The sequence below is a fragment of the Zootoca vivipara genome, chromosome 2 (genome assembly GCF_963506605.1).
Source record: "Zootoca vivipara chromosome 2, rZooViv1.1, whole genome shotgun sequence".
Lineage (NCBI taxonomy): Eukaryota > Metazoa > Chordata > Lepidosauria > Squamata > Lacertidae > Zootoca > Zootoca vivipara.
In genome coordinates this window covers 58,689,861-58,711,953 of record NC_083277.1, presented here as the reverse complement: position 1 = coordinate 58,711,953, position 22,093 = coordinate 58,689,861, and the positions used below count along the sequence as shown (strand labels likewise).

Here is a 22,093-nt window from a genome sequence, read left to right as displayed (position 1 = left end):
TCCCATTGCAATGACATTAATTCTTGAGCTGGTGCAAGGATGTAGCTGAATACCAACTTGGGTGGCATATATGAATTCATATGGTGGTAATTGAATTTTCTTCGTGTACTTTTATTTCTCTGCTTCTCTTTCTCATTTTCTTCCATTAAAAATCAATAGAAAAGAAAAGAAAAGAATATAATCATGGCAGGGTAATGGGTTCTAACATCAATGTCTAACTAATCACCTGCCTGTCAACCTTTTGGGTTTTTTAAATCTGTAGAAATCCATTGCCTGCAGTCAGAAGTGTTATAGTCCAGAGTGAGTAGATTAGGCTGATTGTTTAAAACTCAGTTCATTGTTTGTGTTGTGTGTAATGTACTAATTCTTGCACTAGTGCAAGGATGTAGCTGAATACTAACTTGGATGGCAGAAATAAATTCTATTCTTAATAATTTTAAGACTAGATAATACACAAGTAAATGTATGGGGAGTTTGATAACGTTGCTGAGCTTATTTATTGATGAACTGAATTAAGATGTTGCAAAGTATTCACTGGCTCACAGAGCATAAGCAAAGAGAATAATGGACTTTTTTTGGGGGGGGGTGATGCAATGAGTGAAGCTTGAAGAGAAATGGGACTTCTTCCACAGATGTTCCGTAGTCTTGTGCATCTTAAACGTTTCTGCATTTTCCATAGTACATTAGTATCAGCTTTCTTTTATTTTTTCTGATGAGAAAAAAAGAAGTAAATAAATATGAGAATTCATAACACGCAAGTTTCATTATAACTCTTAAAGATAAATAGGTGGGAACACTAAGTTCATCATTGCCCCAAGTCTTGGGGAGGGAAAGGGTTATGGAAGAATAATGTCTGAGTCCCTGGAGAGCTTCTGCCATCTGCCTAGACAATATTGAACAAGATGGACCAGTGTTCTTTTCAGCTCCACCACTTGGTGGAAGATCCGTCTTCTGCACCCTTCATTGTTGATCTGTGTCATAGAACATAGAACCGATTTGGGCATCTTTCCCCTGCCCTCTCCTCTCACAGGATTCCACTTAGCAGCAGCAGCAACAACAATACTGTCAGGAGGGTGGTGCTTGTGAACCCAGTTGAGTTTAAAATTTAAGACGGTCTGCAGATTAGGTCTGCTCACCATGTTGATTTGGGCCTCATAGGCAACACATAACCCACATTGTGCAAAAAATATATATCTTGCATTGCAGGGGTTTGAACTAGATGATCCTTGTGGTCCCTTCCGACTCTACAATTCTATGGTTCTATGATATACTCACATATATTCATTGCAGAAGTGACACCGGTTGCTATAGGTCTTGCCATCAGAACCACAGTGTGCACGGTACTCCTCAGTGCATTGGACTTTTGGATACCCTTGGCAATATTTCTGAAGAAAAAGGACACAGCACTTATTAAGGGCTCTTCCCCCCTTAACCTCTGGACTGCAAGGCCTTCCTGTTTATGACTTGCCTAATAATGAGGCACAGATGACGAATACATCAAGTGTTAATTTAAGATGTGCATTCAAGCACAGGAAAAGCTGGTTTATCATCCTGCCAAGCAGTGTTCCATATTCAAACTGAGTTAGAATCATAGAATCATAGAATCATAGAGTTGGAAGAGACCACAAGGGCCATCCAGTCCAACCCCCTGCCAAGCAGGAAACACCATCAAAGCATTCCTGACAGATGGCTGTCAAGCCTCTGCTTAAAGACCTCCAAAGAAGGAGACTCCACCACACTCCTTGGCAGCAAATTCCACTGCCGAACAGCTCTTACTGTCAGGAAGTTCTTCCTAATGTTTAGGTGGAATTTTCTTTCTTGTAGTTTGAATCCATTGCTCCGTGTCCGCTTCTCTGGAGCAGCAGAAAACAACCTTTCTCCCTCCTCTATATGACATCCTTTTATATATTTGAACATGGTTATCATATCACCCCTTAACCTTCTCTTCTCCAGGCTAAACATACCCAGCTCCCTAAGCCGTTCCTCATAAGGCATCGTTTCCAGGCCTTTGACCATTTTGGTTGCCCTCTTCTGGACACGTTCCAGCTTGTCAGTATCCTTCTTGAACTGTGGTGCCCAGAACTGGACACAGTACTCCAGGTGAGGTCTGATCAGAGCAGAATACAGTGGTACTATTACTTCCCTTGATCTAGATGCTATACTCCTATTGATGCAGCCCAGAATTGCATTGGCTTTTTTAGCTGCTGCATCACACTGCTGACTCATGTCAAGTTTGTGGTCTACCAAGACTCCTAGATCCTTTTCACATGTACTGCTCTCAAGCCAGGTGTCTCCCATCCTGTATTTGTGCCTTTCATTTTTTTTGCCCAAGTGTAGTACTTTACATTTCTCCTTGTTAAAATTCATCTTGTTTGCTTTGGCCCAGTTGTCTAATCTGTTAAGGTCATTCTGAAGTGTGATCCTGTCCTCTGGGGTGTTAGCCACCCCTCCCAATTTGGTGTCATCTGCAAACTTGCTCAGGATGCCCTCAAGCCCATCATCCAAGTCATTGATAAAGATGTTGAACAAGACTGGGCCCAAGACAGAACCCTGTGGCACCCCACTAGTCACTACTCTCCAGGATGAGGAGGAGCCATTGATGAGCACCCTTTGGGTTCGGTGAGTAAGCCAGTTACAAATCCACTGAATGGTAGCATTGTCTAGCCCACATTTTACCAGCTTCTTTACAAGAATATCATGGGGCACCTTGTCAAAGGCCTTGCTGAAATCAAGATAGGCTACATCCACAGCGTTCCCTTCATCTACCAGGCTTGTAATTCTGTCAAAAAATGAGATCAGATTAGTCTGACATGACTTATTTTTCAGGAACCCATGCTGACTTTTAGTGATCACAGAGTTTCTTTCTAGGTGCTCACAGACTGTTTGCTTAATGATCTGCTCTAGAATCTTTCCTGGTATTGATGTCAGGCTGACTGGGCGGTAATTGTTTGGGTCCTCTCTTTCCCCCTTTTTGAAAATAGGGACAACATTTGCCCTCCTCCAGTCTGCTGGAACTTCACCTGTTCTCCAGGAATTTTCAAAGATTATTGCCAGTGGTTCTGAAATCACCTCTGCCAGTTCTTTTAATACTCTTGGATGTAGTTCATCTGGCCCTGGAGACTTGAATACATCTAAACTAGCCAAGTATTCTTGTACTACCTCCTTACTTATTCTGGGCTGTGTTTCCCCTGCTGAATCAACTGCTCCATATTCTTCAGGTCGGGCGTTGTTTTCTTTCTTGGAGAAGACTGAGGCAAAGAAGGCATTGAGGAATTCTGCCCTTTCTCTGTCCCCTGTTTGCGTTTCACCATCTTCTCCTCTGAGTGACCCCACTGTTTCCTTGTTTTTCCTTTTGCTACGGACATACCCATAAAAGCCCTTTTTGTTGCTTTTAACCTCTCTGGCGAGCCTGAGTTCATTCTGTGCTTTAGCTTTTCTGACTTTGCCTCTACACGTGCTGGCTATATGTTTGAATTCCTCTCTGGAGATTTCCCCCCTTTTCCATTTTTTGTACATATCCCTTTTAAATCTTAACTCAGTCAAAAGTTCTTTAGATAGCCAGCCTGGCTTCTTTAGGCACCTTCCATGTTTCCGTCTCATTGGTATTGCCTGAAGTTGTGCTTTTAATATCTCCCTTTTAACAAACTCCCAACCATCATGAACTCCCTTCCCTTTTAGTATTACTGTCCATGGGATTTCACCCAGCGTTTCCCTAAGTTTTCCGAAGTCGGCTTTCTTAAAGTCTAGAATTTGGACCTTAGTATGCTTGGTTGCTCCTTTCCGCTGGATAATAAACTCCAGAAGAGCATGGTCACTCCCACCTAATGATCCTGCCACTTCTACCCCACTAACCAAGTCATCACTATTGGTTAGGACCAGATCTAAAATGGCTGATCCTCTTGTTGCTTCTCCCACTTTCTGGACAATAAAGTTGTCTGCAAGGCCAGTGAGGAATCTGTTCGACCTTATGCTCTTGGCTGAGTTTGACATCCAACAAATATCAGGATAGTTGAAATCCCCCATTACTACTATCTCACTTCCTTTGGAATGCTTGGCCATCTGTTCCAGGAAGGCATCATCTGTGTCCTCAGTTTGGCTTGGGGATCTATAGTAAACTCCCACAATGAGATCACTGTTGTTTTTCTCTCCCTTAATTTTGACCCAGATACTCTCAATTTGGCTTTGAAGTTTTAAATCCTGGATCTCTTCACAGGTATACATATCCCTAACATATAAAGCTACTCCTCCTCCTTTCCTGTTTGGTCTATTTCTCTTAAATAGATTGTATCCCTCTATTACTACATTCCAGTCATGAGACTCATCCCACCAGGTTTCAGTGATGCCTATTATGTCATATTTAGTTTGCTGTACCAAGAGCTCAAGTTCATCTTGTTTATTTCCCATGCTCTGTGCATTAGTATACAGACATTGAAGACCGTTGATCATTCCCCCATGTCTCTTATTTAAGGATATTTTCGTCCCACCACTAGGTCTGCATGCTGCTTGCTCCATTTGGTCCTTGACATTTGGATGATCATCTTCAGCATTTGATAGACTCCTACCTTCAGGACCACTGTCTCCCTCCCCCACATAAGTCAGTTTAAAGCCCTCCTGATGAGGTTTTTGAGTTTCGTGGCAAAAACATTCCTCCCAACTTTTGTGAGGTGCAGTCCATCACTTGCCAGAAGTCCATCTTCAAGAAACTGCAGACCGTGATCTAGGAATCCAAACCGTTCCTGTTTGCACCATTTGCGAAGCCAGTTGTTCACTTCCCCTATTTTTCCCTCTCTCCCTGGGCCATGTCGTTCAACTGGGAGGACAGAAGAGATGACAATTTGTGCATCTAATTGCTTCAACTTCCTGCCCAGAGCCTCATAATCATTTTTGATCTTCTGTAAGCTATGGCTTGCAGTGTCATTGGTTCCCACATGCACCAAAAGGAAGGGGTATTTGTCAGTGGGTTTTATGATTCCTTGCAGCCGTTCTGTTACATCTTGGCAGTCAGGGTGAAAGTTGGGAACGTGGATTATTTTTTGCCATTTGGACTGTGCCAGCTCCACACAGGCACAGCAGAAAAGTCCAGTGTTTAGGAGCCTTGGGGATTTGCAGGACCTTGTATCCAGAAGAACCAAACACTCTGGCACCCTGTGGCCACCCACAGCTTTCTACTGGGGTAGTGCATGGACCCTACCCCATCCAATTTGTGGCTCTGATTTATCCAAATCAGGCCCACTCTGTTCCAGGCTGACTTGGACCCCAAACAACCTGATCCAGAGCTGATTTTTATGAATCTCCAGAATATCACAGACTTGCATTGCCAAATAAAAATGCCAAAATTTTCATCTTCAAGGCATGAGATTTGGTTACATTGTAACCCCTATATGTAGGATTAAACCTATTGATTTACAGATGGTCAATGCCGGGGTTTCATGCAAGACGTTTTAAAACTTTAAAATGCTGCAGGGTTAAAGCAGGTACAAAGTGTTTTTTTACATTGTGACACGAAATTTGCAGATTACAGGTGGGTAGTTCCAGGGGTTTCATACTCAATACATTTAACAGATGCTTTAAAATACATCTTTTAAAATCCACTGGAGTGTCCAATCCTGCCAGTTCTCAAGAATATTATTATTCCTGATTTCATAAGACTGTGGCTAAATAATATGCCTGCCAGGTTAGGGTGGTCTGTCTAATAATAATAAAATAACCCCAATAGGCTACTACAGAACACAAGCTAGGACTAAGGAACTAGAACTAATGTGAAAGTGTGTGTGGGGGGGGGAGCTCTTTTCTGTTATATATATGCATATATGTTTTTCAGTAAACCACTTTTTGTAGCAGAGTTTTTCCCGGAGGCAGAGGACAAGAATAGGAGTCATACTCAAATCCACAGTCAAGAGCTCCTTTATTGCTTGACTGGTCGCACAAGCATTTCTGCTACTATTATATACAAGCTATTTACATTCCTTCTTTATCTCTCCAGCACGGTATAATCTCAGTCCAGTAATTAACAATCCTGACACAGCAAAACTCAGAGTATCAGCAGCACACATGATCTTACTTCCAACCTTGTTGTCAGCATGCGTGTTGACAATGTGTGTGCTTTCCTCCTGCGGAAATTGCAGCCTGCAACTTCCTCCCTTTATTTGCACCTCCAGCTGACACCAATCAAGCCTAGAGTGCCACTCCTACACACTAAACAAAATTCTGGAACCCTCTTTAAAGCTTCCAGGAACTTTTCTCTGTTTCTTAAAGAATGTTTTCCTAACACTATCATAATATTTCGCACTCACCGCTTCCCATGATGCTTTAACAGCAACACCTAGAAGCAAAGCACAGAAAATGTAAAGTTATAAAGAAAATCCATATATTGAATAACAGTTCATATTAGAACAGTTATTTCTAGGAACTGAAAAGTGAGGTGCATTGTATCATTCACATCCTTTGTTATCCTGAAAGTGCACCCATAATGTGGCTTGGCAATATGCAATTTACTTTAAATGTCATGGGGCATGGATTGGAAGATAATCAAATCAATGAGAAATGGTCTAATCCGTTAAATGGGAATAACTGAATATAACGATTCATTTCCTAGCTAACTGGGTACCAGTTCTTTTGATTTCAGTGGAATACCCAGCTGTGGTGCCGTGTGTGTTTAGAATTGTTCCCAAGTCCACTATTTATCTTACAGGAGCCATGTGGAGATTGTGAAGGAAGCACGGTGTGTGGTGGTAGTAGCTTTAGGGGGCATTCATGTTTGAAGCCTCAACTCACAAAGAGGCTCCTATTGGGTGGAAAGTGTTGGGCACTGTCTGGAATGAAGAGCCCTGGTGTATCGTGAATCTCACAAGGCAAGACATTCATTCTGGTTCTTCCTGACATGTATCATTTCAGATAGGAGGAACCTTGAGAACAGACGTGTTTCAGTATTGAAAAGAATGTGGGAAAGGCTCAGGGGTGTGTGTGTTTTGGGGGGATGTGTGTCCCTGCCCCCAGTGTCCCTATGTTTGACCGCAATGTCCCCTCCTTCCTTTAGCTTTCAGATAGTGAACACCAAGGTATGCAGGACTCACTGGATTTAGTCAATACAGGTGGAGCCTTCCTACATTCATTTGAAGACATGACTAGTCCATGGATTGTTTGGTCCCTACACCTCTCCGAGAAAGAGAACTTTTTTCAATATGAAATATGACTCACCTGAGTACAAAAAGAAGACCATCAGAGTGAGGAGGAGAAAGCTGCCTGGCTTCATGATTTTGCTGGTGGGTTTCGATCTGTTGGCCTCTTAGTGCTTTTCCAAGCAGTAGATGCTTTTCAGATTCCACTGGCTACAGTGAGGTATGACGTCTCTTCCATGTATTTATGGAAGTTTCTGCAGCCTTGATGATGAAATCTACCTGTTTTGAGAAATATTTAAATGTGCAAATGTGATTATAGATGACTGCAATGTTTTCTACCAATTTTAATGGTTCCCTTTAAGTGCACATTCCACGTGTGTGCACGAAATATTTGGCAACCAGCTCCTCAGGAAATAAGGCTTCTGGTGTGATTGTGACATTGCTGTTGCAGGTCACAAGAAATGAGGTACCATCAAAACAGTTTTAGAATTGCTGGGATTCTTTTGACCAAAGGCGATCATTTTAGTACAAAGAAAAACAATAGAGCCTTACTTGTTTAGCATGTAAGCCATAAAATAAAAGAGGTATTGTTGTCCTAGAAAGCAATACAAACACGTTATATACGTCAAACACACTTATTATTTTTAATTGCTTAAAACCATAGAACTGGAAAACAAACACAGAGGAAACAAGATTTGCTTGATAGGAGAAAACAAGCCATGAATGTATGGTGTGAGCATCTTGGATTTCCATTGTTTGAGGCAATTTTCTTCTGAATACAAGTTACTGGGAAAACAGCAGGCGGGTCCAGTGTTTTTGCCCTCAGGTCCTGCTTGCAGGCATCCCATAGGCATCTGGTTGTCAGCTGTGAGAACAGGATGCTGGGACAGAAGAGACATGGGCACGATCCAGCAGGGGTATTCTTATGTTCTGTTTAAACCACACTTCCAATGCTCAGAGCATTGCCCCAACACTATCTTCTCCATTTTTCCAATTCTCTTTGAAGCAGCATCTTTCCATAGATTTAAGGGGGAACCCCCCTAAACCTTAGAAATGAATATATGCCAGGATATTGATTAATTGGAATATGGATTAAAATACAAGCTGCCGGGCAGAGAATTCCTGAACTGGCTTATCCAAACCAGCCTGGTTGGCTTAGGAGAGAGCAAACCTGTTAACATGACAAAAGGTGTTGATGGACCATTGTGGAGGAATCCACAATGTGGATGTTACCAAAGTGATGGAGTGTATGTTTGAGGTGACAGGACAAGGGAGTCTGAGAGCAAAGGTTGCTGGGAAGAATAAGCAGGAAGAAGAGCTGGGATCCATCTTGGGAAGGCTGGCTGATGGCTGCCTTTGCTGCTGTGTGTGGTACAAGCCCCTTTTGGAAGGACCCTAATTGTAAGATCTGGACTCCCTCCATGCAGATTGAAGGTGCACATAGCTTAATACACAATATTTCTTAAAGCCACAACAGTCTCCACCGCAACCTCAATTCTCCAAAGAATCATAGACCCTGTGTGGGTGCCTGGGACCCCATGGGGTTCCCCCCCCACTTGGCAGAGAGAGGGTCAGGCACTCGACTTTTGTAGCAATATTCTATTGAGATCACAGTGATTTGGAAAGATCTTGATCCTTTTAAAAAGAAGGACAATGCAACCTTCATAGTGCAAAACTTCAGACTGGGGAGTCACACCTACAATTGTGAAGCGGGAATTCTGCCTCATCTCCTTCCTAACCACCACCGCATCTCTCTCCAACCCTTATGCCTTTGCTTATTAGCCAACAATGAATAGTCTGAGAGACGTGGCCTGCGAGCCCCCAGAAATGTAGCCTGACAAGCATTCCTTTCCTATCTTTAAGGAATGCCTTTTGAGGAACAGCTCAGGGGGCCGGGCATGCTCAGCCTGGAAAAGAGAAGGTTGAGGGGATACCATATAGAGGAGGGTGAAGGGTTGCTTTCTGCTACTCCAAAGAAGTAGACACAAATCAATGGATTCAAACTAAAAGAATATTTCACCCATGCATCAGGAAGAACCCCCTTACAATGAGAGCTGTTTGGCAGTGGAATTTGCCAGCAAGTAATGTGGAGGCTTTCCTTAATGGTCTCCAAGCAGAGGCTTAACAGCCACGTCAAGAATGCTCTGATGGTGTTTCCTGCTTGGCAGGTTTAATTGGATGGCCCCCTCCCCATGGCCTCCTCCAACTCAACTCCTTTCTTTAATATGAGAGAATATTTTGCCAATAATTTGAACTTGATGAAGTGGGGAGAAATAAGATTCAGTTCTTGCTCATACTTTATGAAGATTCTCTGATTCTATGTTATCAGCTCATGTCTGGGGCTCTTTGTAAAAGGAATGCTGTCCCTGCAAGGATGAATATGCCTTGCCCACTGTCGCTGCCAGACCTGTGAGACCTGTTTGGCAGCTGTTCTTGCAGGGGTAGGTATGTGATGATCTTATCTATAGCCGAAGGCTATCTACTTCCTTCAAGTCCACACCAACATCACCTCTCCATTCACCACACTAGCAGTTCTCTGGCCAAGTTCCCTCTATATTTGGTTGTGTTTTACATGATACAATGTTGGAAACAAGAAGCTGGCAGGAGAAAGTCTGCACCTTTGGCTTGGAGAGTTTGGAGGTTTCCAAATCTTGGCAGAGCCATGACCCATTTTGTCCCTCAGAGGAGCTTCCCCCGATCCTGTGCATTTTTACTCAGCAGTAAGCCTGATGAAGTAAAGGTTCTCTTTCAAGAAAGAGTGAATAGGATTGAAGCCTGACCATTTATTTGATGTTTCACAACATGGAGGTACTTTCTGCCTTTCCCTGCCATAAGCGGATATTCTGATGACCAGTTGAGTTTCCTTTCAGTGGAAAAGGCTGGTGGACGGACACTATTTTCTCTGCTCTGTTGAGATTTCCTTGTGGAACAATACCTGTGAAATTGAGGAGCTCTTCTGCATTTCTCTCTTACTAAAACAATATGGCTGCTGCCTCTCAGAAATGTCCTGAATGAACTGGGCAATTGGACATATGAAGAACAGGATGAAAATGCTATGATTTTGTGGGCAAAAGATGTTGGACATAATATAATGATGGAAGATTGGGAAAAATTATGGAAAGAGAATATTAAGTTTACTGCGTGTAACTTATTAAGAGAAAACTTAATGAAAATGATGTATAGATGGTATCTTACACCAGTAAAATTAGCAAAGATCTATTATAACCATGATAGCAAATGTTGGAGATGTAATAAAGAAGTAGGCTCTTTCTACCACATGTGGTGGACGTGTCCACTAGTGAATGACTTCTGGAATAAGATTTATAATGAACTCAAGAAAGTGTTGAAGAACAGGATGGTGGACCTGGTGGGCCTGATCCAGCAGCTGCTTCTTACTTTCTCCTTGTGCAGCTGAAGTCTCCTCTCTTTCTCCTACTCTGCATGGCCTAATTTGCCCTTGGGATCCCCCAAATCCAGCAGAGCAACATAGGAAACACAGTGGGACACCCAGGTGGGGAAAGCAAGCAGGAGAGAAATCCCATTGCTTTAACATTAACTCTTGCGCTGGCGCAATGATGTAGCTGGGTACCCACTTGAATGGCATGTATCAATTCATATGATGGCAACTGAATTTTCAATGTGTACTTTTCTCTTATTTCTCTGTCTGTTTTTTATTTTCTTCTATTAGAAAATTAATAGAAAAGAAAAGAAAAGAAATGTATGTTAGGGGGATGGGGTTCTAGCCTCAGTGTCTAACTCAGGCATAGGCAACCTTCGGCCCTCCAGATGTTTTGGACTACACTTCCAATCATCCCTGACCACTAGTCCTGTTAGCTAGGGATCATGGGAGTTGTAGGCCAAAACATCTGGAGGGCCAATGGTTGCCTATGCCTGCTCTAACTAATCACCTGACTGTCTACAGATTTTCTTTGTTTTTTTAATCTGCAGAAATCAATGGCCAGAAGTCAGTAATGTCATAGTCAAAAGGGATTAGATTCTGCTGATTGTTTGACTCAGTTTCCTGATTGTGCATTATTAGTAACAAACTTCAACACCAATCTATTGTCCAAATCGTATAATATTTTTAAGAATAGATATTACACAAATAAATGTATGGAGAGTTTGATACTGTTGCTGAGCTTATTTATTGATAAACCAAATTAAGATGTTGCGAGATATTCACTGGCTCACAAAGCATAAGCAAAGAGAAGAATGAAATTTTTTGGGTAGTGATGCAATGAGCGAAGCTTGACTAGAAATGGGACTTCCTTGGCAGATGTTTCTTAGTCTTGTGCATCTTAAACTTTCATTATGCATTTTCCATAGTAATTCAGTTTCAGCGTTCTTTTACTTTCACTGATGAGAAAAAAGAAGGAAATAAAGGTGAGAATTCATAAGATACAACTTTCATTATAACTCCTTAAAGAGAAGTACTGTATAGATGGGAAAGCTAAGACCATCTTTGCTCTGTGTCTTGGGGAAAGGGCTGAGGAAGAATCCTGTCTGAGACCCTGGAAAACTGCTTCCTGTCAGCCTAGCCAATATTGAGCAAGAGGGACCAATGTCCTTTTCAGTCTACCACTTTGTGGAAGATCCCTCTTCTCTAGCCCTCATTGTATGTCTGTGTCAAACTTCTCTAGGAGTAAATATTCAGACTTCTACCTAGAGCAATTCCAAGGTCCACATTAAGGCAACACCTAGTGTAGGCCTTTGTTACCTTCATAATAATGTTCTTAAATGTAAAGGCAAAGGGACCCCTGACCGTCAGGTCCAGTCGTGGAGGACTCTGGGGTTGCGGTGCTCATCTCTCTTTACTGGCTGAGGGAGCCGGCGTTTATCCGCAGACAGCTTCCGGGTCATGTGGCCAGCATGACTAAGCTGCTTCTGGTGAACCAGAGCAGTGCATGGAAACGCCGTTTACCTTCCAGCCGCAGCAGTACCTATTTATCTACTTGCACTTTGACGTGCTTTCGAACTGCTAGGTTGGCAGGAGCAGGGACCGAGCAATGGGAGCTCACTCTGTCGCAGGGATTCAAACCGCCAACCTTCTGATTAGCAAGTCTTAGGCTCTGTGGTTTAGACCATGGTGCTTACTATCCCCTAATTCCCTGATGGGGCTTTTTATTATTATTCTTCTGAGCCAACCCTACTACCTTTTGCTTTGAGTCTGGCCTGGTGGGATGGTGATAGAGCCCATTTGGGCATACTTTCCCTGCCTGCCCCCCTGGATCGCTCTTAGAAGCAGCAACAAGAGTGTCAGGAGGGTGGTGCATGTGAATAGCCCTCCCAACCCACTTCATCTTAAAATTCAGGGCTACCCACAGATTAGCTCTATTCATCATCTTCATTCGGGCCTCATTAGCAACACAAAACTCAGGGTCATGGGTTAGCACCCCACATTGTGCACAATGATTCCTGCACTGCCCAGGAAAGGGGTTCCCCACCCTTGACTTTTCCATCTACATGGGGGTTGATTCTCTTTTTCTTTTCCTTTCTTCTATTTACATCTCACCATGCTTAGTGCAAATATAATCATGTACTTTTAAACTTCCAATAAAGATGTCTGAGGTGGAAAAAAGATTCCTGCACTGCACGAGGTTGGACTACATGACTCTCGGGGTCCCTTCCAACTCTGTGATTCTATGATGTACTCACAAATATGCATTGCAGAAGTCACACTGGTTGCCATAGGTATTGCCATCAGAACCGCAGTGGGGACGTTTCTCGAAGATGCATGCTGGGTTTGGATGATGTTTGCAATATTCCTGAAGACGAAGAACACAACACTTTTAAAGGTCCTCCCCACTTAACCTTTGGACTGCAAGGCCTTTCTGATTATGACATGCCTAATAATGAGGGACAGATGAGGAATACACCAAGTGTTATATTAAGGCGTGCATCCAAGCACAGGAAATGCTGATTTATTGTCCTGGCAAGCAGTGAATTGCGTGATAATGTTGGTCTCTATTCATCCCAAGTTCCCACTTGGGGCATGTGATTTGGTGACATGGTTAAGGCCCCATTTCGGGGTCTTAAACCTGTCAAATTATAGATGGTTGGTGGCAGGGATTTCATACAAGACACCTTTAAAGTTAAAAATATTGCAGGGTTAGAACAGGTACAAAGTTTTTCACACTGTGAAACAAAATTTTATTTATGAAAAAAACACAGTGAGTGCCTGGATTCATAAAACAGTGACTAAATAATATGCCTGGAAGGTTGGGCAATCTGTCTAGTAATAATAGAATAGCCCCATTAGGCTACTACAGACCAAAAGCTGAGACTTTCTTACAAATTGTGAGTAGCAGCTGGAACTAATAATAATACCACTGACTTTTTAAAAAAGGAATGGGACTAGACATGTGAAATCATGGGAAAAATCCAGCTTTTTATGTTATATTTGTGTAGATGTGTTTTTGTTGCCTGTGTTTTAAATTCCATATTACACACACACACACACACAGAGAGAGAGAGAGAGAGAGAGAGAGAGAGAGAGAGAGAGAATATTTAAACATTTCATAAGAAATATAAATTCACTTATGCTACTTCCATGTTCTATCATAACAATAAATGATGTCCCACTTACCGCTTCCCATGTTGCTTTAACAACAACATCTAGATGCAAAACGCAGAAAATGTAAAAATTATTCCGCAAATTCATATGTTGAACAATAGTCCATTTGATAACATTTCTTTCTAGGAACTGAAAAGTGAGATGCATTGTATCTTTTACATCCTATGTTATCCTAAAAGTGCCTTAGCAACATGACACTTTCCTTTAAATGTCACTGAGCATGCATAGGAAGACAATCAAATCAATGGAAAATGGTTAAGTCAATTAACTATACTAAATATAAATAACTGTATAAACTGGTTTGGTCCATAACTAACTGGGACTCAGGTCTATTGATTTCCCTTGAATGCCCGACTGTGGTGCTTTGTGTGTTTAGAATCATGGCTAAGTCAACTTTTTATGTCACAAGAGCCACGGGGAGACCATGAAGAAAGGAGGGTGCGTGGTGGTGGTAGCTTTAGGGGGCATTAGTGTTTTGAGCCTCAGCTTTCAAAAAGGCTCCTATTGTGTGAAAAGTGGTGGGCGTATTCTGCAATGTAGAGCCCTGGTGTAGAGTATCTTTATTTGATAGAGTAAATCTCACATAGCAGGACATTCATTCTGCTTCTTCCTGGCATGTATAATTTCATATAGGAGGAATCTTGAGAACAGAAATGTTTCAGTGTTCAAAAGAATGTGGGAAAGGCTCAAGTGTGTGTTTGTTTGTTTGTTTGTGTGTTTTGGGGAGATGTGTGTCCCTGCCGCCAGTGTCCCTATGCTTAATAACAATGTCCCCTCCTTCCTTTAACTTTCAGACATCAAACACCAAGGTCTGCAGAGAGATTTTAACTGGATTTAGTCAATACAGGCGGAGCCTTCCTACACTCATTTGAAGACATGGCTAGTCCATGGATTGTTTGGTCCCTACACCTCTCCGAGAAAGAGAACTTTTGCAATATGAAATATGACTCACCTGAGTACAAAAAGAAGACCATCAGAGTGAGGAGGAGAAAGCTGCCTGGCTTCATGATGCTGCTGATGGGTTTAGTTCTGTCTGCCTCTTAGTGCTCTCCAAGCAGTAGATGCTTCTCAGATTTCACTGCCTGCAGTGAGGTCTGGACTCCTCCCCTGAATATATAGAAGTCTCTGTGGCCCCAATGATGAAATCTCCCAGTCTCAAGAAATATTTACATGTGGAAATAGGACATTACAGAGGGCAGCAATGTGATGCATAACAGTTCCCTTCCTGTGCAGAAAAAGGGTCATGCGAGAGATATGTGGTAACCAGTAGCTTAGGAAGTTGCATGCAAAGTAGCTTGTCTTGATCATAAGGCAAAACAAGGCTGAAAAAAGACTCCAGTGATAAATTGCATGCCATATTTTATTCGCCAAGAAATAACAATTCATTACATGGACTCCTAGCCAACACTGATTTCAGATATAAATATATTCCGGGGGTGGGGAGTTTAGATGTGGCTATCATGAAAACCTATGGAACGAGCCTTACTTGTTCAACATGTAAGCTATAAAACAAAAAAAAGGTATTGTAAAGGTTGTCCTGGAAAGCAATACAAACACGTTATATACGTCAAACGCACTATTATCTTTAATTATTTGAAAACCACAGAAGTGGAAAACAAGCACAGAGAAAACAAGGTTTAGTGATAAGAGAAAACAAGCCATGAATGTGTGGCTTGAGCATCTTGGATTTCCATTGTTTGAGGCAATTTTCTTCTGAATACAAGATACTGGGAAAACAGCAGACGGGTCCAGTGTTTTTGCCCTCAGGTGCTGCTTGCAGGCATCCCATAGGCATCTGGTTGTCAGCTGTGAGAACATGATGCTGGGACAGATGAGACATGGGCACGATCCAGCAGGGGTATTCTTATGTTCTCTTTAAACCACACTTCCAATGCTCAGAGTATTGCCCCAACACTATCTTCCCCATTTTTCTGATTCTCTTTGAAGCAGCATATTGCCATAGATTTAAGGGGGGACCCCCCTAAACCCTAGAAAAGAATATATGTTAGGATTTTGATTAATTGGGATATGGATTAAAATACAAGCTGCCGGGCAGAGAATTCCTGGACTGGCTTATCCAAACCAGCCTGGTTGGCTTAGTAGAGAGCAAACTTGTTAACATGACAAAAGGCGTTGATGGGTCATTGTGGAGGAATCCACGATGTGGATGTTACCAAGGAGGTGGAGTGTGTGTTTGAGGTGACAGGAAGAGGGAGTCTGGGAGCAAAGGTTGCTGGGAATAAGAAGCAGGAAAAAGAGCTGGGATCCATCTTGGGAAGGTTGGCAGATGGCTGCCTTCGCTGCTGTGTGTGGTACAAGCCCCTTTTGGAAGGACCCTAACTGTAAGATCTGGACTCCCTCCATGCAGATTGAAGGTGCACATAGCTTAATAAACCATATTTCTTAAAGCCACGACAGTCTCCACCGCAACCTCAATTCTCCAAAGAATCATAGACCCTGTGTGGGTACCTGTGACCCCATGGGCTTTTGCCCCCACTCCGCAGAGAGAGGGTCAGGCACTCGACTTTTGTAGCAATATTCATTCTATTGAGATCACAGTGGTTTGGAAAGATCTTGATCCTTTTAAAAAGAAGGACAATGCAACCATCATAGTGCAAAGCTTCAGAACTGAGGAGTCACACCTACAGATGGGACATGTCATGGCTAAATGGCATATTCCCCGGGTCGGCATGGCTCAAGGGTTTGTTAATGATGTTCTTAGGACCTATTATTATCTTATTGCTTCTTTGCTTATGTATTCCCTGCTTCTTGCAAATGTGCCAAAATATGATGCAGCGTATTGCTAATGAATCCATAAGGCCCTGTCACAGTGGCCGGAGTGGGCTACTTCAGAGTAACGACTCTACACAGCTCTGCATTTTATTCTTTTATTGGTGCTGCTTATTTACAGTGCTGAAGTCATTGCTACTTACACGGAGCTATGTGCTCAGTCGGGTTCAGAACCTCCGAATGGCTTTTGGCGCGTCTTTCTCCAACACAAAAGCTTGGGTAGACCCATCCTCTTTCCCCTCCGCTTTCTGCGCAATTCCGGAGTTGGGGGGATGGGTCTCCCCCCTTATTTGCCCCTTCCTGTCCCACCTGGGACCCTGGCTCCGCTACCTTGCCTGAGCCTCGGACACGACTTCCTGCTTCCCCACTGGAATCGGAACTCTCTCTGCTTTCCCCTGTGCTCGGGGATGGGCTTGAACTCAGGAGGGGAGGGACTTCGCGATATCCCCTGTCCCTCACATCCACCCCCCTCCCAAGCTCCCCTTCTCCCCTCCCCAGGTCCCCCCCCAGGTGTCGGTGACGACTGGAAGCCTAAGAACTCAGTACTTTCCGAGCCCGTTGGTGTGAACACCTCCCCCCAGTCCTGCGAGCCCCCCCCTTCCGCCTGGGAGGACTGGAATCCCAAAAAGTCCGTGGCGTCAGAGCTGGTGGGGGTAAAAATGTGCTGCCAGTCTGCTTCTTCCTCTGACTGGGTGGATCTCGGCGACGCCCATACTTCTTCCTCTGGTTCCTCAAACTCCGCTTCCCATCCCCATGGTGAACTGCTCTCCAGTACTTCCTCCCCCTCCCCCCTCCCTTTCCATGTGCCAGGGCTTGGGTTTGTGGGGAAAGAGGGCGTGAAATTCTTCCACCAAGAATTCCTCCCGTATCTGAGTGGCTGGGACCCATTGATTCTGTGACGGTGGAGCATCCTCCCATGCCATGAGGTACTCCAGGCCCCCCACCCCTCTCCGTGAATCAAGAATGGCCGTGGCCTCATTGAGTTGCTCCCTGCCTTCCCTCTCCCCCCCTCCCTCGGGGGTTTGTTCGCTGTCTCGGAGCCTGCTGCTTTCCCTGTACGGCGACAGCAGTGATCTATGAAACACTGGATGCACCCTCATGTCCTCTGGTAGTGCCAATCTGAAGGCCACCGGATTGACCTGTTGCGTGACCTTGAAGGGGCCCAGCCGTCTGGGCGCCAGCTTTTTGCACCTCCCTCTAATGGGAAGGCCCTCCGAGGACAACCAAACCTTGTCCCCCACCCTGATGACCTCCCCTTGTCGCCTGTGGTGATCTGCCCCCTTCTTGTACGCTTCCTTGGCCCTCTCCAAGTGTTCTCGGAGCTGCTGGTGCACCGTCTCCAGTTCCTCTGCCCAATCCTCTGCCAGTGGGCCCTCCTCCTCCTCCTCCCCCTCCCTCTCCGGGAAAGATCTGAGGTCGCGCCCATAATTGGCCTTAAAGGGCGACACCCCTGTGGAGACGTGCACTGCATTATTGTAGGCAAATTCCGCCAGTGGCAGGCGATCCACCCAGTCCGTTTGTCTCTGGCTGACGTAGCATCTTAGGTACCGCTGCAGAATGGCGTTGACCCTCTCCGCCTGTCCGTTGGTCTGCGGGTGTCTCGCCGTCGATAAGCTGACCTCCACCTGCAGGAGGTTCATGAGCCGCCTCCAGAACCTGGAAACAAATTGGCGGCCACGATCCGAAATAACCCTTAAAGGTAATCCATGCAGTCTGAATACGTGGTCAACAAACAGTTTGGCTGTCTCTTCTGCAGAGACCGCCCTGGCACACGGTATAAAGTGGCACATTTTGGACATAAGGTCCACCACCACCAACACTGCGGTCTTGCCCCTGGACGACGGCAGGTCTGTGATGAAGTCCATGGACACTACTTCCCACGGCCTGTGCGGTGTGGCTAATGGCTCCAGCAAACCTGCTGGTGGCGCTCTGACCACCTTTGCTCGCTGGCAGGTGTCACAGCCCCGTACATAGTCTCTAACATCTTCCCGCACCCCTGGCCACCAGAAGTGTCTCATGACTAGGTGAGCGGTTTTGTCCCTTCCAAAATGACCCGCCGTCGGGTTGTCGTGCATCTGCTTGAGGACCTTACGTCTAAGCTGGGTGGTGGGCAGGTACAGTGCCCCCTTGTAGAAAAGCAGCCCCCTGCGTTCTGCAAAGTCTTTTGCCTGCTCCCTCCCCCCTCTCAGTTCTCTGAAGATGCGGGTGGCAAACTCATCAGCTGCTGTCAGTGCTGTGAGTTCTGCCTCGCTCACCACTGCTGCTCCGCAGGACCATGCTGATGGGGGGAAAATGTGCCTGGGTGCTGGTGGCAACTCCTGCTCCATGTACTCTGGTTTGCGGGAGAGGGCATCCGCCCTGACATTCTGCTCCCCCGGGATGTAGTGGATGGAGAAGTTGAAGTTCGAGAAGAACTCTGCCCACCGTATCTGCCGCTGGTTGAGCACCCTGGCTGTTCTCCAGAACTCCAGGTTCTTGTGGTCTGTGCACACCTGGATGGGGTGCTTGGCGCCCACCAGGAAGTGTCGCCAGTGCTGGAAAGCAGCGTGGATCGCAAGCAGTTCCCTATCAAACACCGTGTAGTTGCGCTCCGGCTGGGTCAGCTTCCTGGAGAAGAAGGCACAAGGTCTCCACTCTCTGTTGGCGTCCAGTTGCAACAGGATCGCTCCCAAAGCCCTGTCTGAAGCGTCTGTTTCCACGCGTAGGGGCGCATCTTGCACCACGTGGAACAGGTTTTGGTCTGAAGCGAACACCCTCTTGAGGCTTTCGAACGCTGCTTGCGCCTCTGGGGTCCACCTGAACTTCTGCTTGCCTCTCAGGCAGTCCGTGATGGGAGCCGTAACACGTGAGAAGTTCTTGATGAATTTCCTGTAGAAGTTGGCGAAGCCTAGGAGGCGTTGGGCATCTTTGCGCGTCCTGGGGCTGTGCCAGTCCAGGATGGCCTGCACCTTGTCCTTGTCCATCGCCAGCCCCTTGTCTGACAGTTTGTAGCCCAGGAAGTCTACTTCCCTGGTGTGAAACTTGCACTTCTCCAGCTTCACATACAGGTGGTTCTCCTTCAGGCGCTGCAACACCTCCCTGACATCCTTCACATGTTGCACTGGGTCATTGGAATAGATAAGGATGTCATCCAGGAAGACCAAGCAGTTCTTGAAGAGGAGGGACCCCAGGACGTGGTGCATGAAGGCCTGGAAGCATGCTGAGCCCCCTTGCAACCCGAAGGGCATCACCAGATATTCAAAAGAGCCCAGAGGCGTGAACATCGTGGTCTTCCACTCATCGCCTTCCCGGATTCTGATCAAGTTGTACACCCCCCTCAGGTCTAGCTTGGTGAAAATCTTGCCCCTGCGTGCCGCTGTCAGGAGATCGTCCACTCTGGGCATGGGGAAAGCCACTGGCTCTGTCACTGAATTGAGCCGTCTAAAATCCACCACAAGACGGCGCTGTTGCGTGTCTTTCTTGTCCACCCAGAAGACCGGGCTGCCCCCTGCTGCCTTGCTTTCTCTGATGAACCCCCGTTTGAGGTTCTTGTCTATAAACGCACGCAGATCCTCCAGTTCCTGATCTGACATGGCGTACAGCTTGGCTGGGGGTATCATTGCCCCTGGCACCAGGTTGATCTGGCAGTCAAAAGACCTGTGTGGGGGTAGGTGGTCGGACTCCGCTTCGCTGAAGACCTCCTGCAGGTCCCAGTATGGTTTGGGTATCGCCTCACCCCCCTTGACGTGCATGGTGGCCACCGTGGCTATTGGAGGCCCCTCCCCTGGTTGGTGCTGCATGCAATGTTCCAGACAAAAGTCCGACCCAAATGTGATGCATCTCTGGTGCCAACTGATGGAGGGGTCGTGGCGCGCCAGCCAGCTCATGCCCAAGACGATGGGGGGGTCTGAGATGGTGGTGACGTTGAATGCCAGTGTCTCTGAGTGCCTTCCCACCGTCATTCTCATGGGGGGGGGTTGATGAGTGATGGCCCCTCCCAGCAACTCCCTGCCGTCAATGGTGGCTACGTGCAGGGGAAAGTCCAGCTGCAGAAGCTGGATCTGGTGCTCCTCTGCAAAGTTTCTCGAGAAGAAGTTGGCTGATGCACCACTGTCAATTAAGGCGAGGACCGTCAGGGGATAGCCATTTGGGAGCGTTAGCGTCACTTCTAGAACCACTCCTGCTCTGGGAGGGGTGGGCTGGCTCTGCTCCGCGCTGTGCGGGTGGGCGGGCTGGGGCTGTTGTCTGCTGACTGCGCCTGGCTGCTGCCCCTTGTCTCCTGCAACCAGGCTTTCCCGTTTCCCTGCTGTGGTGCTGCGTCAGTGGGGGAGGGCACAACTGTTCCCGCCTTTCCTTGCCACTCTCTGCGATGTGGGCAGTCTCTGACGAGATGCTGGGGGGAGTTGCAGAGAAAGCGATTCCCGCCCCTTCCCTCCTTGCGTCTTGTCGCCGCTGGGGTTTGAAAAGCCCCCCCCCGCGCGCGCTATCAATTTGCATGGGTTCCTGGTCCTGGCTGGCCCCAGGCGTGGCTTGGAAGGGTTGTTGGGGGAGTGGCTTCTCCTGCGACCGTGGGAACCAAGCCCGCTTTGCGCACGTTGCTTGCTTGTCGTTCCACCGGGATTCCTGTCTCACCCCCACCGCCAGAGCCGCTTTGCTCAGCTGATCCATATTACTGGGCTTTGGACCTCTCGAGAGCTCATCTTTCACATCCTCATTCAACCCCAGGTAGAACGCCGCTTCCATTGGAGGCGAGTGCAGTTCCCACCCCAGTCTGTGCACTAGCATGGTGAATCTCGCCCAATATTCGCGAACTGTCATTGTTCTTTGCCTTAAATTATGCAGTTCCTCCTTGGTCTGGTCCATATGGCTATCGGACGCATACATAGTTTTTAAAGCCTCTAGAAATAGTTTGACATTCTTCATGCAAGGATTTTTTGTCGCGATTAACGGTCTTAGCCACTCCCTGGCTGCCCCTGTAAGGTGTTCCACAATAAACGCTACCCTGTGCTCATCATCAGGGAACTCATCATGGTGCAGCTCAAGAGCATACACGATCTCAGTCTCAAAGCCATGATATTCCCTCGGGTCTCCATTGAACTTGCTTACTAGGGTCCCCGCTCTCCTTCCTGGCAGCACTTGGAGTTGGGGGGCCCCTCCCGCCTTGTTTTTCTCGGCATCCAACTTGTTTTGGAGCTCTACCGCCACCGCCCTTAATTGCTGCTCTTTTTCCTGAAGCGCTCTCACCTGTTCCGCAAGTTGTAGCCTGTCCTCCTGGACCTTCTTGGTTTCTTCTTTAGCTGCCTTTAATTCCCCCTGTGCCTGCAGCGCCAGTTGCTGCAGGTCCTGTTGGGCTTTCTCTGCGATCTGCCGCCATTTCTCCGCCTCTGACGCACTCATCCCGGCAACTCCAAAGTAGCCCCAAAAAAGATTCGGAGGTTGCTGTCACAGTGGCCGGAGCGGGCTACTTCAGAGTAACGACTCTACACAGCTCTGCATTTTATTCTTTTATTGGTGCTGCTTATTTACAGTGCTGAAGTCATTGCTATTTACACGGAGCTATGTGCTCAGTCGGGTTCAGAACCTCCGAATGGCTTTTGGCGCGTCTTTCTCCAACACAAAAGCTTGGGTAGAC

The 22,093-nt window shown here is 46.1% G+C and overlaps 2 protein-coding genes across 2 annotated transcripts; both read right to left on the bottom strand.

Annotated features, from left to right (window-relative positions):
- Nucleotides 1-580: 580 nt before the first annotated feature.
- Nucleotides 581-7,350, bottom strand: LOC132591625 (ovomucoid-like). Its single transcript, XM_060270966.1, has 4 exons — nucleotides 7,198-7,350; nucleotides 6,294-6,322; nucleotides 1,276-1,385; nucleotides 581-709 (listed from the first exon to the last, which is right to left on the bottom strand). Exons 1-4 carry the CDS (start codon nucleotides 7,250-7,252, stop codon nucleotides 655-657), a joined length of 249 nt encoding a protein of 82 aa, XP_060126949.1. The 5' UTR covers nucleotides 7,253-7,350; the 3' UTR covers nucleotides 581-654.
- Nucleotides 7,351-11,212: 3,862 nt separating this feature from the next.
- On the bottom strand, nucleotides 11,213-14,938 carry LOC118080478 (ovomucoid). Its single transcript, XM_035105782.2, has 4 exons — nucleotides 14,645-14,938; nucleotides 13,705-13,733; nucleotides 12,774-12,883; nucleotides 11,213-11,474 (listed from the first exon to the last, which is right to left on the bottom strand). Exons 1-4 carry the CDS (start codon nucleotides 14,697-14,699, stop codon nucleotides 11,417-11,419), a joined length of 252 nt encoding a protein of 83 aa, XP_034961673.2. The 5' UTR covers nucleotides 14,700-14,938; the 3' UTR covers nucleotides 11,213-11,416.
- Nucleotides 14,939-22,093: the final 7,155 nt, after the last annotated feature.